Below are 18,192 nucleotides of genomic sequence, written 5' to 3'. Positions count from 1 at the left end.
CAAATAAAATAAAATGTTTTATATATTTATATTTTATATATTTTATGTTTTATATATTGGCCCCAAACAAGCCAATTGAACATCAGTGCTCAATGTACATACTGTACACATACAGTAGGATTGCAGAACTTGCCCTAAGCATGTAGGCCTATGTCAAGCTGTGTGTGTGTGTGTGTGAGAGAGAGAGTACACATTTCAGCTTATGAATGTTTTTTTTTCTGTCTGTTGTAAGTGTTTGTTGCACATTTTGATGCCTGGATGACAGGGGTAGAGGGCTCCCACTTAAAGCACTGTGGCTTCCCCACTCAAATGTAGATGCAGAGAGTGTTCTCCATGGTGGGTTTGAACAAAACCAAAGCTAGGAACAGTTTGGCTCTGGACAGAACGCTATCATCTATCATGACTGTGAAAATGGCTGGCTTAGACAGACAGTGCTTTAAGTGGGACCCCCCTACCCCCGTCATCAAGACGTCAAAATGTGCAACAAACACTTACAACAGAAAAAAAAAACATTCATAAGCTAAAATGTGCTCTCTCTCTCTCTCTCTCTCTCTCTCACACACACACACACACACACACACACACACACACACAGCTTAACATACATCCGCAGGGCAAGTTCTGCAACCCTACTGTATGTGTACAGTACGTACATTGAATACTGCTATTCAGCTGGCTCGTTTGTGGCCAAATTACTTTTTATTTTTGATACATTTGTATTTTTAAAATACATAAACCTATTTATTTTATTTGGATGAATTTTTCTTTTTTTTTTTTTAATCAGATTTACCAGTTGTTATCATTTCTATTTGTTCAGGTCAATTATGAACAATAGGTAAAATTGAACTGTTAGCGAAAACTTGAGAGAATTGGCTGCTGCAAATATTTGAATGGCCCCTCCCCTAATGTAACAGTCATTATATAGATCAGTGGTTCAGACAGGTTTTTGTTTTCAGACACAATTTGGTTTGCTAATTTGTATTTTATCTTCCAAAAAATAAAATAAAATAAAATAAAATAAATGCACGGAGTGGAATATACAGTATTGAAAACCTTCGAAACATCGAATTCTGATGACACCCGCTGGTCAAAGATATCGAGGATGCATTGAGTGCAGACCTCGAGCCGTTAGAAATCCCAGAAGACACTGCGGCCGGCCGGTGTACGGAAGCCTGCAATCTATAAAATCGCTCTCGCAAATTCTTGACGGCTCTTGAAAGTAAACATTTATCGTTTTGTTTTGCTTAATTTTAATAAAGTTATTAGATCCGGAGAAAGTCTGCAGTATTTTTATTGGCATATTAAAATGAATCTTAACATAGTCATAGTTAAACATATAACGCTGTAAAATAGCATTTGTTTGTAATGTTATGTTATATTTATTGTTCATTGGCCGCTGCTTATGCTGTGACTATGCGGTCAGTTAAGCAAGAACGCAGCACATCTCAATTCTCATAAGGGTGCGTTCTGTGTCCTCGCGAGTTCGTTCTTCCAAGGAAGTTTGGCAAGACCGGTCTCCACGAGAACGCAAGTCCGTTCTTTGCATTCTCGAAATTGAGAAACAGCCAATATCTCTGTCTATCGTCGACACATGATACGACGCAACCCAGCATGGGGAGGTTATCGCGGGGCCCCCCAACACGCGGGCCCCCCCAGCAGTGCGTGCCCGTCCGCTACTCCACTGCCACCAGACAGGATAGGAAATAATTTTGGGTGTCAAAGATTAAAATCTATGCAAATAGTTCAGTAGATTTATTAATAGACTTGTATTTAAAAAAAAAAAAATCTGCATTTAGGAATTCATTGTTTTTGTTTCCTAAAGTTTAATCAGTTTACAAAGAAATCTGTGGTCTACGAAACACTTGAAGATACACCCTAATGATATTTTGGAACCATATTTGTCAAGTTTCAAGACATGGCTGGATGTATAGCTGTCCAATTAAATTAAGATTTAAATGAATATTATAATTAATAGAATACAAATAATACTTCCCCACAGACACACTTAATAACTCTAATGAATGACTATATTTACTTAGTTGTCAGATTTATTAATAGACTTGCATTTAAAAAAAAAAAATCTGCATTTAGGAATTCATTGTTTTTGTTTCCTAAAGTTTAATCAGTTTACAAAGAAATCTGTGGTCTACGAAACACTTGAAGATACACCCTAATGATATTTTGGAACCATATTTGTCAAGTTTCAAGACATGGCTGGATGTGTAGCTGTCCAATTAAATTAAGATTTAAAGCCAATATCTCTGTCTATCGTCGACACATGATACGACGCAACCCAGCATGGGGAGGTTATCGCGGGGCCCCCCAACACGCGGGCCCCCCCAGCAGTGCGTGCCCGTCCGCTACTCCACTGCCACCAGACAGGATAGGAAATAATTTTGGGTGTCAAAGATTAAAATCTATGCAAATAGTTCAGTAGATTTATTAATAGACTTTATATTTAAAAAAAAAAAATCTGCATTTAGGAATTCATTGTTTTTGTTTCCTAAAGTTTAATCAGTTTACAAAGAAATCTGTGGTCTACAAAACACTTGAAGATACACCCTAATGATATTTTGGAACCATATTTGTCAAGTTTCAAGACATGGCTGGATGTATAGCTGTCCAATTAAATTAAGATTTAAATGAATATTATAATTAATAGAATACAAATAATACTTCCCCACAGACACACTTAATAACTCTAATGAATGACTATATTTACTTAGTTGTCACACCACAGAATTATGTCAAATGAAATTGTGAAGGCAATAAAAGGTGTCCAGCTGTTCATGTTTAAATGGCTGTACTCATGGGCTGTGTGCTGTTCTGACTGTATCTAATGAGAAGCTGTGGTCACTGTGAGCACAGGGAGCCACTGACTGCAAGTTTGTAAAGCTGAGAGAATGATCCGCTTCACTGACGACACACAGATCAAGCACTCACTTACATGAACATCTGCTCCTTAATTTGGCCAAGAACATGTTTACTGAGATCTGACGTTTGTGAGAGAAGTGTTTCTTATACACCATTCAGACTTAGTTTTCTTTGAATCATTTGCCACAGTTTAGTCATCATTTTAGTTTGAGTTAGTGGCTAGATTAGTGTTGTCTTCAAAGTGTTTTTTTTTTTTGTTCATTTTGTATTTATGTTAGTTCTGTGTGTGCGAGTGACTGTCAGGTGTCTTTGTAAGGTATCATGTTTATTTGTGGTAAAGGTTTTTTTATGCTAGCTTTAAGGGCTTTGTTAGCTTTGAGTTATGTGATCTTCCCTGGAAAAATCTGTCAACTGCAGTCATACAAAATGAGCCAAATGTATTTTTATTATAAAAATTGTGAGGATTGTTGATGAGGACTAGCACCAGCAATATAAACATTGCACAAGTTTTCCTTTCTCTATTGATGATAGTTTTTAATATTTTAGTTTTAATTGATTTTGAATAGTATAGAATTTTATATTTGACATTATTATTATTATTAACTCTGTATTGACATTAATGCTCTACTTCCAAATTCATAAAGGAAATGACAAAAGTATCCAGTACAGGGTCATTTAATTTCACATTGCATTTATATTTCAATCTTTTGTTTGCTAATTTAATCATTTTCAGTTTCATGTTTAAATGTATATCTGCAATTGCATGTTTTAAGTTTCAAGCAGTGTTGTCATTACTCTAGTATTTCTGACTTAGAAAATTCTTGAAAATTCAAAACCATTTAAAAATAAAATCAGTATCTTCTCATATATCCTTATGTCTGCTCTGAGGTAAGTTATATAATAATAACAATAATATTTCTAAGACTCAGAAATATATCACTATTGTAATAAAACAAGTAGTATTATGTATTTACTGTACTCATTATTTTTCTTTACACTCTGTATTAAAATTACAATACTTATGTTTAATAATTACCTTCACTTGAAAGAGTTAGACCTTCAAGCTTTTATTTGGGTGGAAAGTTTATACAAATCTATAGTGCAATGCTGTAATAATCTCTTCACAAATTGTTGGAAATTATGCGAATGTGACAAAGCATAAGTGGCGCACGTTGAAAATGCTTGTTAAACTCACTGCACATTCAGAGATTGAGTGTCCTGCATTTACCTGCAAGCCACTGTATTGATGCATTGAGTATTTAAAATCAATATTTGGACAACACTAGTTCTATGTAAAGACTAATGGCTTGATCATTTTGATGATGACATGTTCATATTTTCATCTCTCAAGTCTTTCTTTTATTAACTGTTTGATTACAACTGTATTAGTCATTACAGTCATTGTTTTGTCTGGCTTTCAGGCTCATTGTTAGATTGTCTTGAAGAGACCGGAGACGATGTAGTCTGTGTGAACTCCATCGAGGAGCCCGGTGCCGTTATTGTGAATGAACCAGCAGGGCACTTTTTCTCCGTTCTTCACATCCTGTCTGAAATCTTTCTGCCAACCCCTGTTGACACAGAAGAACGCAGTTTAAGGTAACATCGACCTTTCATGTGCAAACTGTGTAGTGTCTTAAATTCACCTGGTAACTACAAGCTCGTGTTCCTTCACAAACATTATGGCATCTGGTTTGTTTGGATCCTTTCCTGGAAACGGTTCACTTACTTCAAACTCCAATCCATGGTAGAACTGACCTAAAGAGAGTTGAACACAGTTCAGAGCACAACTATCACAGACTGTGCTGATTAATAATAATAATCCATAAAAGCAATATTTCAAACTCATCAAGAGTTACGTTGACAGCATTTGTGACTTAATGTTGATAACCACAAAAACGTTTCCACTTGTCCATCCTTTGGGTTACGGTGGGAGACACATTGACCAATTTGTAAACGTTAAAATACTCCGTTTCTGATGTAAAAAACATGAGAAAAAAAATCACTTAATCTTTTCTGTGTAAAGTTATATCCAGTTTTATAGATGTGTTGCCATGGGAACCAAACCCTACAATACCATAAAGCCTAAAACAACTGCAAAACCAATTAAACAGCATTAGAACTCAAATAATAAACATGCTTTAACAGAACAAACAATGTAAGTGCTTTTATAAAATTATAAGCTTCATATTTGTGATTTTTAAATCTTCCAAAAATCGGCCCAATTCACTTCCATTGTAAGTGCTTCGCTGTAGCCTTGATTTAGATTTTTGTTTTTAAAGAAGAGAAGGGATGTGTTGATCTTCTGAATTTTCTATTCATCAAAGAAACCTGAAAAAAAAATTCTACTCCGCTGTTTTCAACATAATAATAATAATTATAATAAATGTTTTTGAGCAGAAAGTCAGAATATTAGAATGATTTCTAAAGGATCATGTGACTGGAGTAATGATGCTAAAAATTCAGCTTTGAAATCACAGGAATAAATTACAATTTAAAGCATATTCAAATAGAAAACAGCTATTTTAAATAGTAAAAATATTTCACAATTGTACTGTTTTTGCTGTACTTTGGATCAAATAAATGTAGGCTTGGTGAGCAGAAAACACTTCTTTAAAAACATCTGGTAACACTTTATTTAAGGGTCTCTTAACTAGTTGGTTATTATTAGCATGCATATTACTAGAATATATTAGTCATTTATTAGTACTAATTAAGCACAAATTAATGCCTTATTCTACATGACCTTATTCTACAACCCTAATCCTACCCAATACCTAAACTTAACAACTACCTTACTAACTATTAATAAGCAGCAAATTAGGAATTTATTGAGGGAAAGTTGTAGTTAATAGTGAATAAGTGTTCCCTACTCTAAAGTGTTACCAAACATATTAATCTTACTGTGCAAAAAACGTTTGACTGGTAGTGTAAATATTGCATAGTATCATAAAATCCCCTCAAAAATTCTAAATAATAATCAAAAAAGAAAAAAAAAAAGTTACATTTCAAGGCTTCAGTCACTTTTGACTGCAAAGGTACCAAGTGTGACCCAAAAAATGAAGAGGCCCAGAGGGTTAACATTACATAATGTATATAGTGTGGTAAGTTCTTCAGACATTTTACCAAGCAGGCCGTGGACATTGCTTGAAAAGAGGTGACTGTCCAAGGTGTAGAACCCGAGGTAGTCTTGATGATACGGGTGTTTCTGCCAGACTTTGTGCAGGATAATAAGAAACTTGACTGAGTTCCTTAGGGTCACGGTTAAACTGCGATCTTTGACCACCTGCAGATCCATGCTGGAGAAAGAAGGACAATGTTCTGTCAGGACGATGAGTCTTTCCCCTGTTCCCTTTTGAAATGGTTATTTCAGTTAGCTCATAATGATGTAATAGGAATAAAGTGAAACAATGATATCCTGCATCTTACTTGGGCCCTTTAACTGTTGCAGTATCAGTCCAGAAGAATTTTGCCTGTTTTCCCTTTTCAGAGACTAAGATCTCCTTTGTGCTCACCATCAATCTGATACCAAACTTCTCATGAATAATCCCAAAGCGGCCAAAATAGGTGTGCATCTTGTTTCCTGGGATGACTTTCTTATCTCCAATGGTTTGGCCATTGACCACAATACCTGTGGAACACCACCATATGTGTGATTTCAAATACAAGTCATTATAAGCCATTTATAAGCTATTTATAAGTTGGTTTCTCTGAAATGTTTAGGCACAACATTCCAAAATTCTTGTTTCAATAGAAATGGGAATCTTATTTCCAATTGAAATGTGAAAAACACATATAAAATATAAAAACTACTTACAAAGCCAGCAAACTGATCTACTATTTAAGCTTCTTCTTTTTCTTCTGAGGCTAAATTTGGATTTCCTCCTAGAGTTTTCAAGCTATAACCACCAAAAGTGGATCAGACCTGCAGACCGGTCTGATTCGGGTTGCTGTATCTTTTCTAACTGATCTGACCTATGGTTTTCACTCACTCTAAACTGTAGTAGAAGGGCTAATATCATAAGAATGCACAAAACTTTACTGTGAAGGATAGAATGATTATCTCCCTGCTTTGCTTTATAAGAAATATTTCAGTGTTTAGAGTTCCGAATGTCCTGTATTGTCAAATTCTGTATAGTACTACTACTCATAATTTTAACACCAGGCATGCATCAAAAGGATGTTTTTTACTTCCTGTTCCCTGCAAAGCAATGGACTGTGATGTATAGAGGAATACAAATATGGAATGGTTTGTCATAGGATATGACACATTTTTTAACACATAAAATGAGTTTTAAAAAATCTTTGAAAAAAATATTTAATGGCACAATATATTGTAAATTGTTGATTTGGATATTTTGAATGAATTTTGGGTTTGTATGTTTTATTGTTGTTGATTAATATAGTTTTGTATTTTTTACTTGGGACCCCAAAAAGAGTAGCCACTACCTAGGTAGTGGCTAATGAGGATACAAATAAACAAATGTTAGCAACATGCTAAATCGTGTTAAAACATGTTCGCAATGTGTTAAAACATGCTAACAATGTGCTAAATCATGCTAGCAACATGCTAAAACATGTTAAAACATGGAAGCAATGTGATAAATAATCATGTTATAACATGGTGGCAACATGCTAAATCACATTAACAATATGGTAAAACATGTTAAAACATGGTAGCAATGTGATAAATCATACTAACCACATGGTAAAACATGCTTAATCATGCTAGCATCATGATAAAACATGTTAAAACATGGTAGCAATGGGATAAATCATGTTAACAACATGGTAAAGCATTCTAAAACATGGTAGTAATGTCATAAATCATGCTAGCAACATGCTAAAACATGTTAAAACATGGAAGCAATGTGATAAATAATCATGTTATAACATGGTGGCAACATGCTAAATCACGCTAACAATATGGTAAAACATGTTAAAACATGGAAGCAATGTGATAAATAATCATGTTATAACATGGTGGCAACATGCTAAATCACGCTAACAATATGGTAAAACATGTTAAAACATGGAAGCAATGTGATAAATAATCATGTTATAACATGGTGGCAACATGCTAAATCACGCTAACAATATGGTAAAACATGTTAAAACATGGTAGAAATGTGATAAATCATACTAACCACATGTTAAAATATGCTAAATCATGCTAGCATTATGATAAAACATGTTTAAACATGGTACCAATGTGATAAATCATGTTAACAACATGGTAAAACATGCTAAAACGTGGCAGTAATGTAATAAATCATGCTGACAACATGCTAAAACATGCTTAATCATGCTAATAACATTATAAAACATGTTAAAATGTGGTAGCAACGTGATAAATCATGCCAACAACATGGTAAAATATGTTCAAACATGCTGACGTGTTAAATCATACTAACAACCTCTTAAAACATTCTAGCAATGTGCTAATCATTCTAATTTTCAGGCTTCAAGCATTTCAAAGTTATTTCAAACTTTTAAACAAGGCTTTGTCAAGCCAACATCAAAGTTTGTTTACAAACTTTACTCATCTAGTTAAATCTGTCATCCTGTTGGATTGAATGAATCTGCTATGTCAGTAGGGGCAACCGTTATTTTCATGTTTGCCTATGTTCTTGTGAAGCTATGCCTATAATGTTGAATACCACTGGACCTTTCTGATGAAATATAGCAAGTTGTTCTCACCTGTAAGTGGGTCTCTAACAAGGTTGAAGATGGTACCAGGTTTGTCATCAATGTTGAAGCACAGAGCATCATTCTGATCGGGCAGCTCAATGATGAAGTGTGGATCTCCATCAACTGTTACATTGGCAAATTGTTAGAACAGCACTGCTGATGTGACTTATGAAGCTTTACCTACCTTTCACATTGCTAGTGCAGAGAGTTTTATATTTACCATAATATATGGGTGCAGAGTACATCGGGTAGCTGGCCGCTATGGCTGTGTAACCTGCAAATAAGACAATGATTGAACTAAAATAAATGCAACGGAATAGCTCATTTGGTTTGACATAATGTCAAATATGAAAAAAGTAAATGAAACTCTCATTCACATTACTTCGTTAAGTCGTGACGTATCAAATACTGTTTCCAGGTACAAATCTCAAGTAGGAATTCTACCTCAACAGCCATTCATGAGCACTATTCATTTATAGTGCACCTTAAAGCTAAGCTACATTCTCCCTGGGCCACGGCGTCAAGGACACTACTATTTTAACGATTTATAATACGTTAATCACTGTCTGGCCAACTAAGATTTTGTTATGAAGATAAAGATTGGGATCATGAGTTTTGGTAATAGTACAGCGGCGTGTTCATGAATTAGCAAATTTATCGTTTGCTTTTGGATCTTAGGAGCAAAAACTGGGACCTGTGACTTCACACTTTAATAACCAGATTAATACGTGCCAGTGTAACGGCTTACCATATTTTTGGACTTTTCCTCGTTCCTCTGTGAATCAATGTTGATAAAAAGAGTGAGTGTCATATAGCTGGTTAAACGTAAAGTTTTTTTAATTTTTTTTTTATTTTCCATTTCCATGAGCTCTTGCAAACTTCAGTTTAGACATACCTTCAGTCAGCTTGTCAGCAATAAACATGTCATTTTTGGTCTCATCTTCAGGTTTAGTGACGACCATGGAGGTAAGCGGTGTAACAAAGTTGTACTTTAACGAAAGGCGCAGAGCTTCGTCAGTGGCATTTCCTTTCTCCTCTGGTGTACCCTTGTCTCTGTCAGAAAATATTTTGTATTATAATTGGATTTGATTCAAATCTTTTGGTTAAAAGAATATGAATGAATTCAGACCCAATTAAAATCAGTCAAATTAATTCAGGCAAATTATATTTATACTAGTCATTTTCACATTGAATTAAAACTATGTAGAGGACTATTTATCCTTGAAAGTTTTAGATCAAGCTTTTTCAAACAGACTTCTTATCCAGTAGCTCCTGGATGGTCAGATACGCCCAGAGACGCTCAGTAAAGTCCCCAAAGATATACTCTTCATCAGGAAATATGGTTTCCCACTTCTGAGTATTTGCTTGACCTTTCAGCTCAAAGTTATTTTCGAACTGTTTCGAAACAAACAAAGTGGGATTAGATTTACAAGTCCCCAAAACCAATGATGTAAATTCACTAAGAATGATTTTACACAACTGAACAATATTAATGGATTCACTGGTGATGTAATTTTTCTATTGTTAAAATACTCTCTCTTATCCAGCTTAACATGCAGCAGCAACTGGAAGTAAGGCTGATATGGCAACAATGCCTCAACCAATGGTGTGAGTTTGGGGCAGAGCTATCTGTTTGACCAACCAATGGCTAGAGGCACAGAAATGACACTAAATTATTTGTAATCCTAAAGGCATTTTATTTATTTAATTAAAAAAAATTTTCTTTCACACTGACCAATGTCCACATTTATAATTGCTTATCAATACTGGAGCTATGAACTATGATTATGTGTGACATGATAGAGTATTTACTCACCCCTTGTGCGAACACTTCAATTGCGAAGTTGTCTATTTCATTTAAGTCATTAAGTCGGCCAGCGACCATGATCTCAGAGCCATTGAATAGCTGTTTAAAGTGGCTTCTTGTCAGTGAGTTAACCGTGTTGTCTGGATAGTGAAACTGCACGTCTGAGAGTAGAGGACTTGACACTTCTTCATAAAATCCCTTGGTAACAAACCATTAGCAAACCATTAGCAGTATTTTCTTGAAAGACAGCATTACTAAAAAGATCAACATATTATTTAAAGTATAATCACAATTACACTAGATCATTACCAGGATTGGTTATGGATGTACATTTCCCAATTCAATTCCAATTCACAAGGTTTTGAGTTGATTTAATCATTTAATTTAATTTAATCATTACACCTGGGTATATTTCTATGGAAGTTTGTTTCCTCCATGGGATTTATCAAATTTTTTTTCTCACAATTGTGAGGAAAAAAAGCAGAGTTGCGCTATGTTAACTCGCAGTTGCAGGTTTATAACTTTTTTTTCTCAGAATAGTGAGGGAAAAAGTCACAATTACCCTATTTTGTTCATTGTGTGTGTGCTTTTTATCCCACAGCTGAAACAGGCTTCTATATTTCAGTTATAATGTCCATTTTGTTTTTTGAAATTCTCTGTCAGCTATTCTGTAAATTATTACTATAAATAAATTACTTCGCTCATTTACAAGGAATCAATATTTTGCAAAGACCTCAGTTTCGCTACCTTTAGCTGAAGTGGGGCATCCGAGTCCTCATAAATCCTGCGAACCAAGCCATTGTTCTGCTTGCTCAAAGTATCCAAAAACCCATAGTTTGCATCGTTACCAAAAGCCAAACTGAACAAAGTGATATTCCCATCAATGGTGTGACGAATGTTCTCTTGGATCTCAGGAAGAGTTCTCGGATCTAAAAATGAATAAGATTTATGATTCCATCACAGACAACAACAAAAAGTACAACAGCCATGAATAACTGATAGATTAATCAAGTCTGCTCTTGAGCTAAACCTTTCTGAGTTCTCGTTGCTGTTCTTTAATAAGATAATGGAAATGACACTAGGGCTGTTTCCTGCATGTTTCTTTAGGGATACTTCTAGGCAATGTTTTTCCTTAAAGGGGTCATATGATGCCCATTTTCCACAAGTTGATATGATTCTTTAGGGTCTTAATGAAAAGTCTGTAACATAGTTTGGTTAAAATTTCTCAATGGTAGTGTAAAAACGTGTAAAAAATTGTAGTTTTTTTACCCTGTCAAAAACAGCTCTTTTCAGATCAAGCCGTTTTTGTAGCATTTTCCTTTAAATGTTAATGAGCTCTGCTGACCCCGCCCCTCTCTTCCGAGCTGCTCTCTGAGGGACTGTTTACTTTAGCCGCATTCATCGTGAAACTTGCTAATTAGCACATTATTAGGAAAGGCGATTTGCAAAGATTCATTACAAAACATTATACTCACTTCTTCTGTAGATGAGGCTGGATCATGAATGATTCGCGCGAACATAGACGCATTTAGGCAGATCGGGGGCGCATTCCCTTCAGAAACAAACGAAACCCACTGCGAGTTCAGCGGCTCAGATGTCAGGAGTAAATGACAACTGCTATGTTCATTATTACATCCAAGAACAGAACACTTCAATCGCTTGTTAGGAGTCATTCTTGTCTACATCTGCTTCGGCAGTGAAACAATGGCGGACTGATGACAACTCACTCAGGGCGGGTCTAAGGTAAGACGCCAGTCCAGTCTGTGCTGAAACGCTACTGTCAAACAAACTCTCGTGGGAGTAGCCTGTCTGTGTGACATCATATACTCACTTCTTCTGTAGATGAGGCTGGATCATGAATGATTCGCGCGAACATAAGACGCATTTAGGCAGATCGGGGGAGCATTCCCTTTAGAAACAAATGTAAGCCATTGTGAGTTCAGCAGCTCAGATGTCAGAAGTAAATGACAACTGCTGTGACATCACACAGACAAGCATCTGAGATCGGCTCGATTTGAGAAAGGGGAAAACATTTAACCAGATTAAAAAAAAAACACTGGGTGGATTTTTATCATTATAGGGTGGTTGTGTACACACACTGCCAACACACATTTCAGTTCAAACAACTTGTAAAAGTGCATGTAGCATCCTATGACCCCTTTAAGGAAAATCATGCAAAGTATAAAGTTGTTGGTACATGCATATACATACAAGTGTTTGGTTCCCCATCGGTCAGCAAAATGATCATCAGTACCATGTTCTTTGGGGCTGTATTGTTACGCTGCTCTTCATACAACATCTTCACACCATGCATGACAGCATCATGCAATTCAGTACCTGAGGCAAAAACAAAAGTGCTCATGTGACAATTTTTGGTATTTGATTACTGATAAATTAAAAAAAAGTTATTTTGTCATAACTTGCTAGTAAACACGTTATGTCTGCTTAATGTAAACTACACTGAGTGACTTTTGCTGTGCTCATTGCATAGGAGCTTTGGGGATTCTTTCACCAATTTTTAAAGGAGGAATTCATGTGCTTTGTACTGTTTTGCTTTATATAATATTATATATTTATATACTATACAGTTAATCATTTATAATTTGTTCAGTGATAAATTCACTTCCTTGTATATTTCATATTCATACTTACCAGCAATAACTTCAATTGTTTTGACATATTCCTGGGCTGCTTTCACATTTTCTGGTGTTGCTTTGCTTAAATGTGGCCGCCATACAACAAAGGTGGTTGAAAATACAATGATGGCAAAGTAGTCCTCCTCTGGGAGTTCACCCAGAATGGTCACTAGAGCCTCTTTAGTCTCATTTCAACAACAAACACAGACCAAAGTATGTCCAAAGTACTGACAATATGAAATTGAAAACAGTCTTTTCTCATTTAACAGACATCATAACTCACCTGTGCCATTTTATTTCCCACCATAGAGTAGCTGTTGTCTATCACAAAAACGACCATTTTTGGTACTCTTGGAAGATTAGCCGGTGCGAAAAAATGCACAAAGTATCCGTTTACAATCTGTAGATGATAAAAATTTTATTTACGTCGTACTCTTTGTGCTTTTCCAATAAATAATTTGTAGAATGGTTGAACAAATTCAAACGTTAACATATAGCATGTTAACTAGCAGGCCACAGAAAAGCATTCTTTTCATTTGTTCATTTGTCATGTCTTTATCAGGCATGTCTTTATCATCCTAATGATATCTGACCTGGATATCGCCTATGTCATGAGCACGGTTGACATCATACTTAATGAAGAAATCTCCATCAATGAGTGTCCCGTCACACTCGGTGCATTTCCTCTGTTGATCCAGTGTTGGAGAGAAGGACACATGAGCCTGAACAAAGATCAAATTGTTATCATTATCATCACCATTATTATTCTCTAACGGAGATCCTTCTTAGTTACTAGCATTATTTAGCATACTAATAGTGCTTTATACTGGTATATTGTAAGTGGTATCCGTCCATGCAAAGAAAACTGTCACCTTCTTGTCAGTGACAGTTTTCTCCACTAGAGGAAGCAGTTCATTGGTGATGAATGTACCGTAGGCCTCCACAAACGCAATTCCCTGAGGTTCATAAATGTCTGCTACAATCTGTGGGTGGGAGACAAGACAGATTATGGTTATTTTATTTACTTTTTTTTTTTCATTTAATATGCACAATATGAATTCAAGCCAACAAGTAATTCATTGTTTTGATAAGAGGTGTTCATAGTATGAGAGTAATTATTACTGTTAAAATTCTAAATATTGTTATATTTTTTATTGAGGAAAGATGTTTTAACAAAGACATGCATTACAGATCTACACAGTAACATTGTAAATGTTTAAATTTTGAAAGGAATAGTTCACCCCAAAAAATGAAAATTTGCTGAAAATTCTCAGCCTCAGACCATCCAAGATGTAGATGAGTTTGTTTCTTCATCAGAACAGATTTGGAGAAATTCAGCATTGCATCACTTGCTCACCAATGGATCCTCTGCAGTGAATGGGTGCCGTCAGAATGAGAGTCCAAACAGCTGAAATCAATTTACGTATCGTGAGGAGAAAAGCTGCTTGTTTCTAATAAATAAATCCATCAAGAGGTTTTTTAACTTCAGACCATTGCTTCTGGCTAAAATACTGTCCATAATATTGCTTTCTCAAGTGTATCAGCTGTTTGGACTCTCATTCTGACGGCACCCATTCACTGCAGAGGATCCATTGGTGAGCAAATGATGCAATGCTGAATTTGTCCAAATCTGTTCCAATGACGAAACAAACAAACACAACATCTTGGATGGCCTGACGGAGATTAAATAGTTAAATTATGGGTGAACTATTCTTTTACCATAAAGATTTTAAGTTGAAATTTTAATGTAAAAATTAAAATACCACCATTAGTTTTTCACCTTTTTCACTTATTGACAAATGATTTTTTGTATTAAATGTGGCTTCTCAATTATGATGTTATAAAATCTGCTGTGGTTAATAATGAACCTCAAAGTGCTGGATCAGCTGTTTGGGTTTGACTCTGATCATGAGCTCATATTTGCCAAAATGTCGCTCAAGAAGTTCCTCATGGGTGAGAATAAATATGACACTGCTGTCTGCTGCGACATTCACAGTAACAGAAAACTTCTCCATTTTTCTACCCGAAGCCCTGGAACACCAGAACACCAGATAGTTAGTAGTACATTAACAACAAACTGTTTAAAGTTCACTTGACTTCCTGTTTTCCTCTTCTCACTTGACTAAACCAGCAGTCTGGCCAGATGACACGGCCTTCTGATACTGCTGCTTGGCCTGCTCTTTTTCTTTCACCACACCTGTGTATGTCTTGCCATCAATCTCCCTGAAAATCCAAAAAAAAAAAAAGTCACAACATGCTGCAATCATTTCCGCAACTTGACTTTTAAACTCAATCAGATGGAAAAGGACTGACATGCTGAAGTTGGTGATGAAGGAGGTCTTGGGTAACTCCACCTCAAAAGACACTTCCTGTGAGACGTTGGCCTTATTGAGAGCTTTAGTGGTCATGACAGTGTGGGCGAAACGTGATGTCACCTTGCAGTCCACCTTCATGCTCTGCACCTCAATCTGAAAGACAGAGAGAATAAAAACATACAGAGGCAAATAAAGAGTGTCACTGATCTATTGCTGTCTAAATGATATATAAAAATTTGGTTACACTTTACATTAAGGTGTCCTTGTTACAGTGTAATTATACATTTAAGTACTAATTAATATTAATGAACTACACGTTCTATATGGTTAAGATTAGGGTTTGGCTTAGGGTTACTTGCATGTAATTATGCATAATTTATTGTTATTATAATAGTAAGTACATGTCAAATATGTAACAAGAACACCTTAAAATAAAGTGTTACCAAAACTTCTTGTAACAAAATCATTTTCAAACCTTTTCAAAACCTGCAAAGTTTTGGAACGCTCAAGCTCAATAAATCATTAATCCTCCACAACAGGTGAAAGGGTAAAATATGACAAACATTTTGCAGCCGTGATTACTTCTATTGACTGTGGTCATTTCAGGACAGATGTTGAGCTTGTTAAGATCAGCGTCAAATACAGTACGTCAAACAACCAATAATTTAAATTAACTCATTTTATTCAGGTAAAATATATTAATATGAATTAAAACACATTTAAATGTGTTTACATTTATAATACATATATTTAATAAAATAAAAAAAAATATGTTTAAATGAACTAAATCGTTAGCCAACAAGTTTTTTAAGGATCAGATAAGGTAAAACTAACCCAAGAATCGCCCATATTAATTTCTAATAAACTTTTAAATCACAACGTCTTGACAGACAAACTTGTGTGAAATGTAACTAGAGTTCCCACCTCACCACTGCTCACACTTCGCTTCTGTAAGGAAACAATGAAAGATTTTTTTAGATGGCGACAAGATTTAGATGTAAAAAGATTGTGTGTATTAAAGCTAACCGACAAAAATAGCCCGTGTTGCATATTATTTGACACTTTTCTAATTCTTAAATATAATTTCAATACTGTTCATCAGTGATTTTCAACCATTTTGACTTGAAAGGTCTCCGTGTGAGTTATTTTTTTTTACATAAATATATTAACCTAAAGGGATAGTTCACCCAAAAATGGAATTTTGTCATCATTTACTCACCCTCATGTTGTTCCAAACCTATATAAGTTTCTTTCTTATGTTGAACATAAAAGAAGATATTTTGAAGAGTGCTGGTAATCAAACAATTGATGGTCCCCATGATATTTTTTTTTTTACCTACTATGGAAGTCAATGGAGACCAACATCTGTTTGGTTCTTCAAAATTCTTCTTTTGTGTTTAGCATAAGTTAACTTATACAGGTTTGGAACAATATGAGGGTGAGTAAATGATGGCAAACGTTTCATTTTTGGGTGAACCATTCCTTTAAGTATCAGGCCCCCTTGGAAGTTTGCTGAGGCCCCCCAGAGGGCCCTGGCCCCCTTGGTTGAGAACCACTGCTTTACATAATCAATTGGCATAGCAGACTTTTAGCAACATTGTTGCAATACCTTTAAGATTCTGGTCATGCTGGTATCACTGACCTGGAGGGACATAAGAGGATGCATTACTGTATTAAGACACATGCACAGATACACCCAAAAGGGGTGCTTTTGGCCTGCTTTTGGACTGGATAAGTGCCCTTTTTGCAAGATATTTATTTATTTTATACTTTAGTTTTTATTTAAATTTGGCCCGTGGCATAAATTCTCAACTATGGTGTGTCTGACACAACTGCATGTATGTTCGAATTCTGCAAGACTGTACAAGATTAGGTAATAGCCTTCCATTAAGCAAACAACAACAAATATCAGCAGGATTGCAAATGTGATATACATTTTATACAACAGCTGAAATAAACAATAGGTTTATTATATTAACTGACCATTTCTAGACACAACACTGTCAATCTTGACTATTCTTGCGCTATTTTATCAAATAAAATAGTTCCAAACAAAGCAGAAAATTTGTGTCTCCTTGAAACACATAGTGGTGTTTTGTTCTTGGATGAATTGGGTGAGTCAATGTTTCAGTGACTCATTTATAAATTACGTGGTTACTTTGATCTTGAATGAATCAGTCGGTTTGAACAAATCGTTTGAATAAATGATTCTGCGATTCACTTATTCAGTTGGCGATTTTAGTTTACATGTAATATAATTCATTTTTCTCAATATGTTATATTTAAACATTACTCTCATAACATTATGCAGTTGTAATTGCAGTGTAATTAGATTTTGATAAATGTAAAACACCGATTTCATTTTAATGGTATAACAGCCTCATAGTTTATAGTGTCAACTGGTGTAAGTAGGTGTAAAAGTTTAACAGTATATAACTTTAGATTTATAAATAATTATGAGAGGGCTGTTTTTTTTACTTGAATACCTGCCCCCAAAATGTATGTGCAAGGCCCTGACTGTAACGATAAATCTATGATGGTTAAACTATGATGGATATTTTCCTATTTTTGATATTGTATTGACAATGAAGACATACTGTAGCTCAGAATGTTAGTGATCACTGAGTTAATGCCTATAAGCCACTTCATTAGTGCAGCAAAACATGAGTAAATGACAACAAAACCAGACCTACCCATTGCTCATTTCCCTTTGAGACGACCAGGGTCTCAAAAGACCCTGAAGGAAAACATATGCACACAAATACGCAGAATATCCACCCTGCAGACATGATGCACCGTCTACTCTATCACACTCAGGACTTTTGAACACTCTAAAACCACTGTACACTTTGTAACAGAGCAAATATTTATT

The 18,192-nt window shown here is 35.3% G+C and overlaps 1 protein-coding gene across 2 annotated transcripts; it reads right to left on the bottom strand.

The window, feature by feature from the left end:
* Positions 1-3,929: 3,929 nt before the first annotated feature.
* itih3a.1 (inter-alpha-trypsin inhibitor heavy chain 3a, tandem duplicate 1) lies at positions 3,930-18,161 on the bottom strand. Of its 2 annotated transcripts, XM_016520350.1 has the most exons (22): positions 18,014-18,161; positions 16,930-16,962; positions 16,245-16,268; positions 15,319-15,473; positions 15,124-15,228; positions 14,874-15,036; positions 13,878-13,988; positions 13,599-13,727; positions 13,289-13,405; positions 13,022-13,190; positions 12,581-12,706; positions 11,117-11,298; positions 10,379-10,567; positions 9,818-9,957; positions 9,458-9,615; positions 9,311-9,337; positions 8,783-8,836; positions 8,572-8,685; positions 6,301-6,502; positions 5,998-6,170; positions 4,518-4,629; positions 3,930-4,442 (listed from the first exon to the last, which is right to left on the bottom strand). In XM_016520350.1, the coding sequence occupies exons 1-22, from the start codon at positions 18,107-18,109 to the stop codon at positions 4,304-4,306; spliced, it is 2,718 nt and encodes a 905-aa protein (XP_016375836.1). In that variant the 5' UTR covers positions 18,110-18,161; the 3' UTR covers positions 3,930-4,303. The 2 variants fall into 2 exon arrangements, with proteins under 2 accessions (XP_016375836.1, XP_016375837.1); XM_016520351.1 differs by lacking the exons at positions 16,245-16,268; positions 16,930-16,962.
* Between the last annotated feature and the right edge of the window lie 31 nt (positions 18,162-18,192).

This window comes from Sinocyclocheilus rhinocerous, unplaced genomic scaffold (genome assembly GCF_001515625.1).
Source record: "Sinocyclocheilus rhinocerous isolate Xijiao unplaced genomic scaffold, SAMN03320098_v1.1 scaffold269, whole genome shotgun sequence".
Taxonomy (NCBI): Eukaryota; Metazoa; Chordata; class Actinopteri; order Cypriniformes; family Cyprinidae; genus Sinocyclocheilus; species Sinocyclocheilus rhinocerous.
This window is presented reverse-complemented; position numbering and strand designations above follow the sequence as displayed.

Excerpts from the sequence above, each read along its gene's own strand:
- itih3a.1 (XM_016520350.1), bottom strand. The coding sequence starts at position 18,109 with ATGTCTGCAGGGTGGATATTCTGCGTATTTGTGTGCATATGTTTTCCT. Across the intron at positions 8,686-8,782 it reads CTCTGCACCCATATATTATG|TTGATGGAGATCCACACTTC; the intron begins GTAAATATAAAA and ends CCAATGTAACAG. Across the intron at positions 6,171-6,300 it reads GCAACAGTTAAAGGGCCCAA|CATGGATCTGCAGGTGGTCA; the intron begins GTAAGATGCAGG and ends TTCTTTCTCCAG.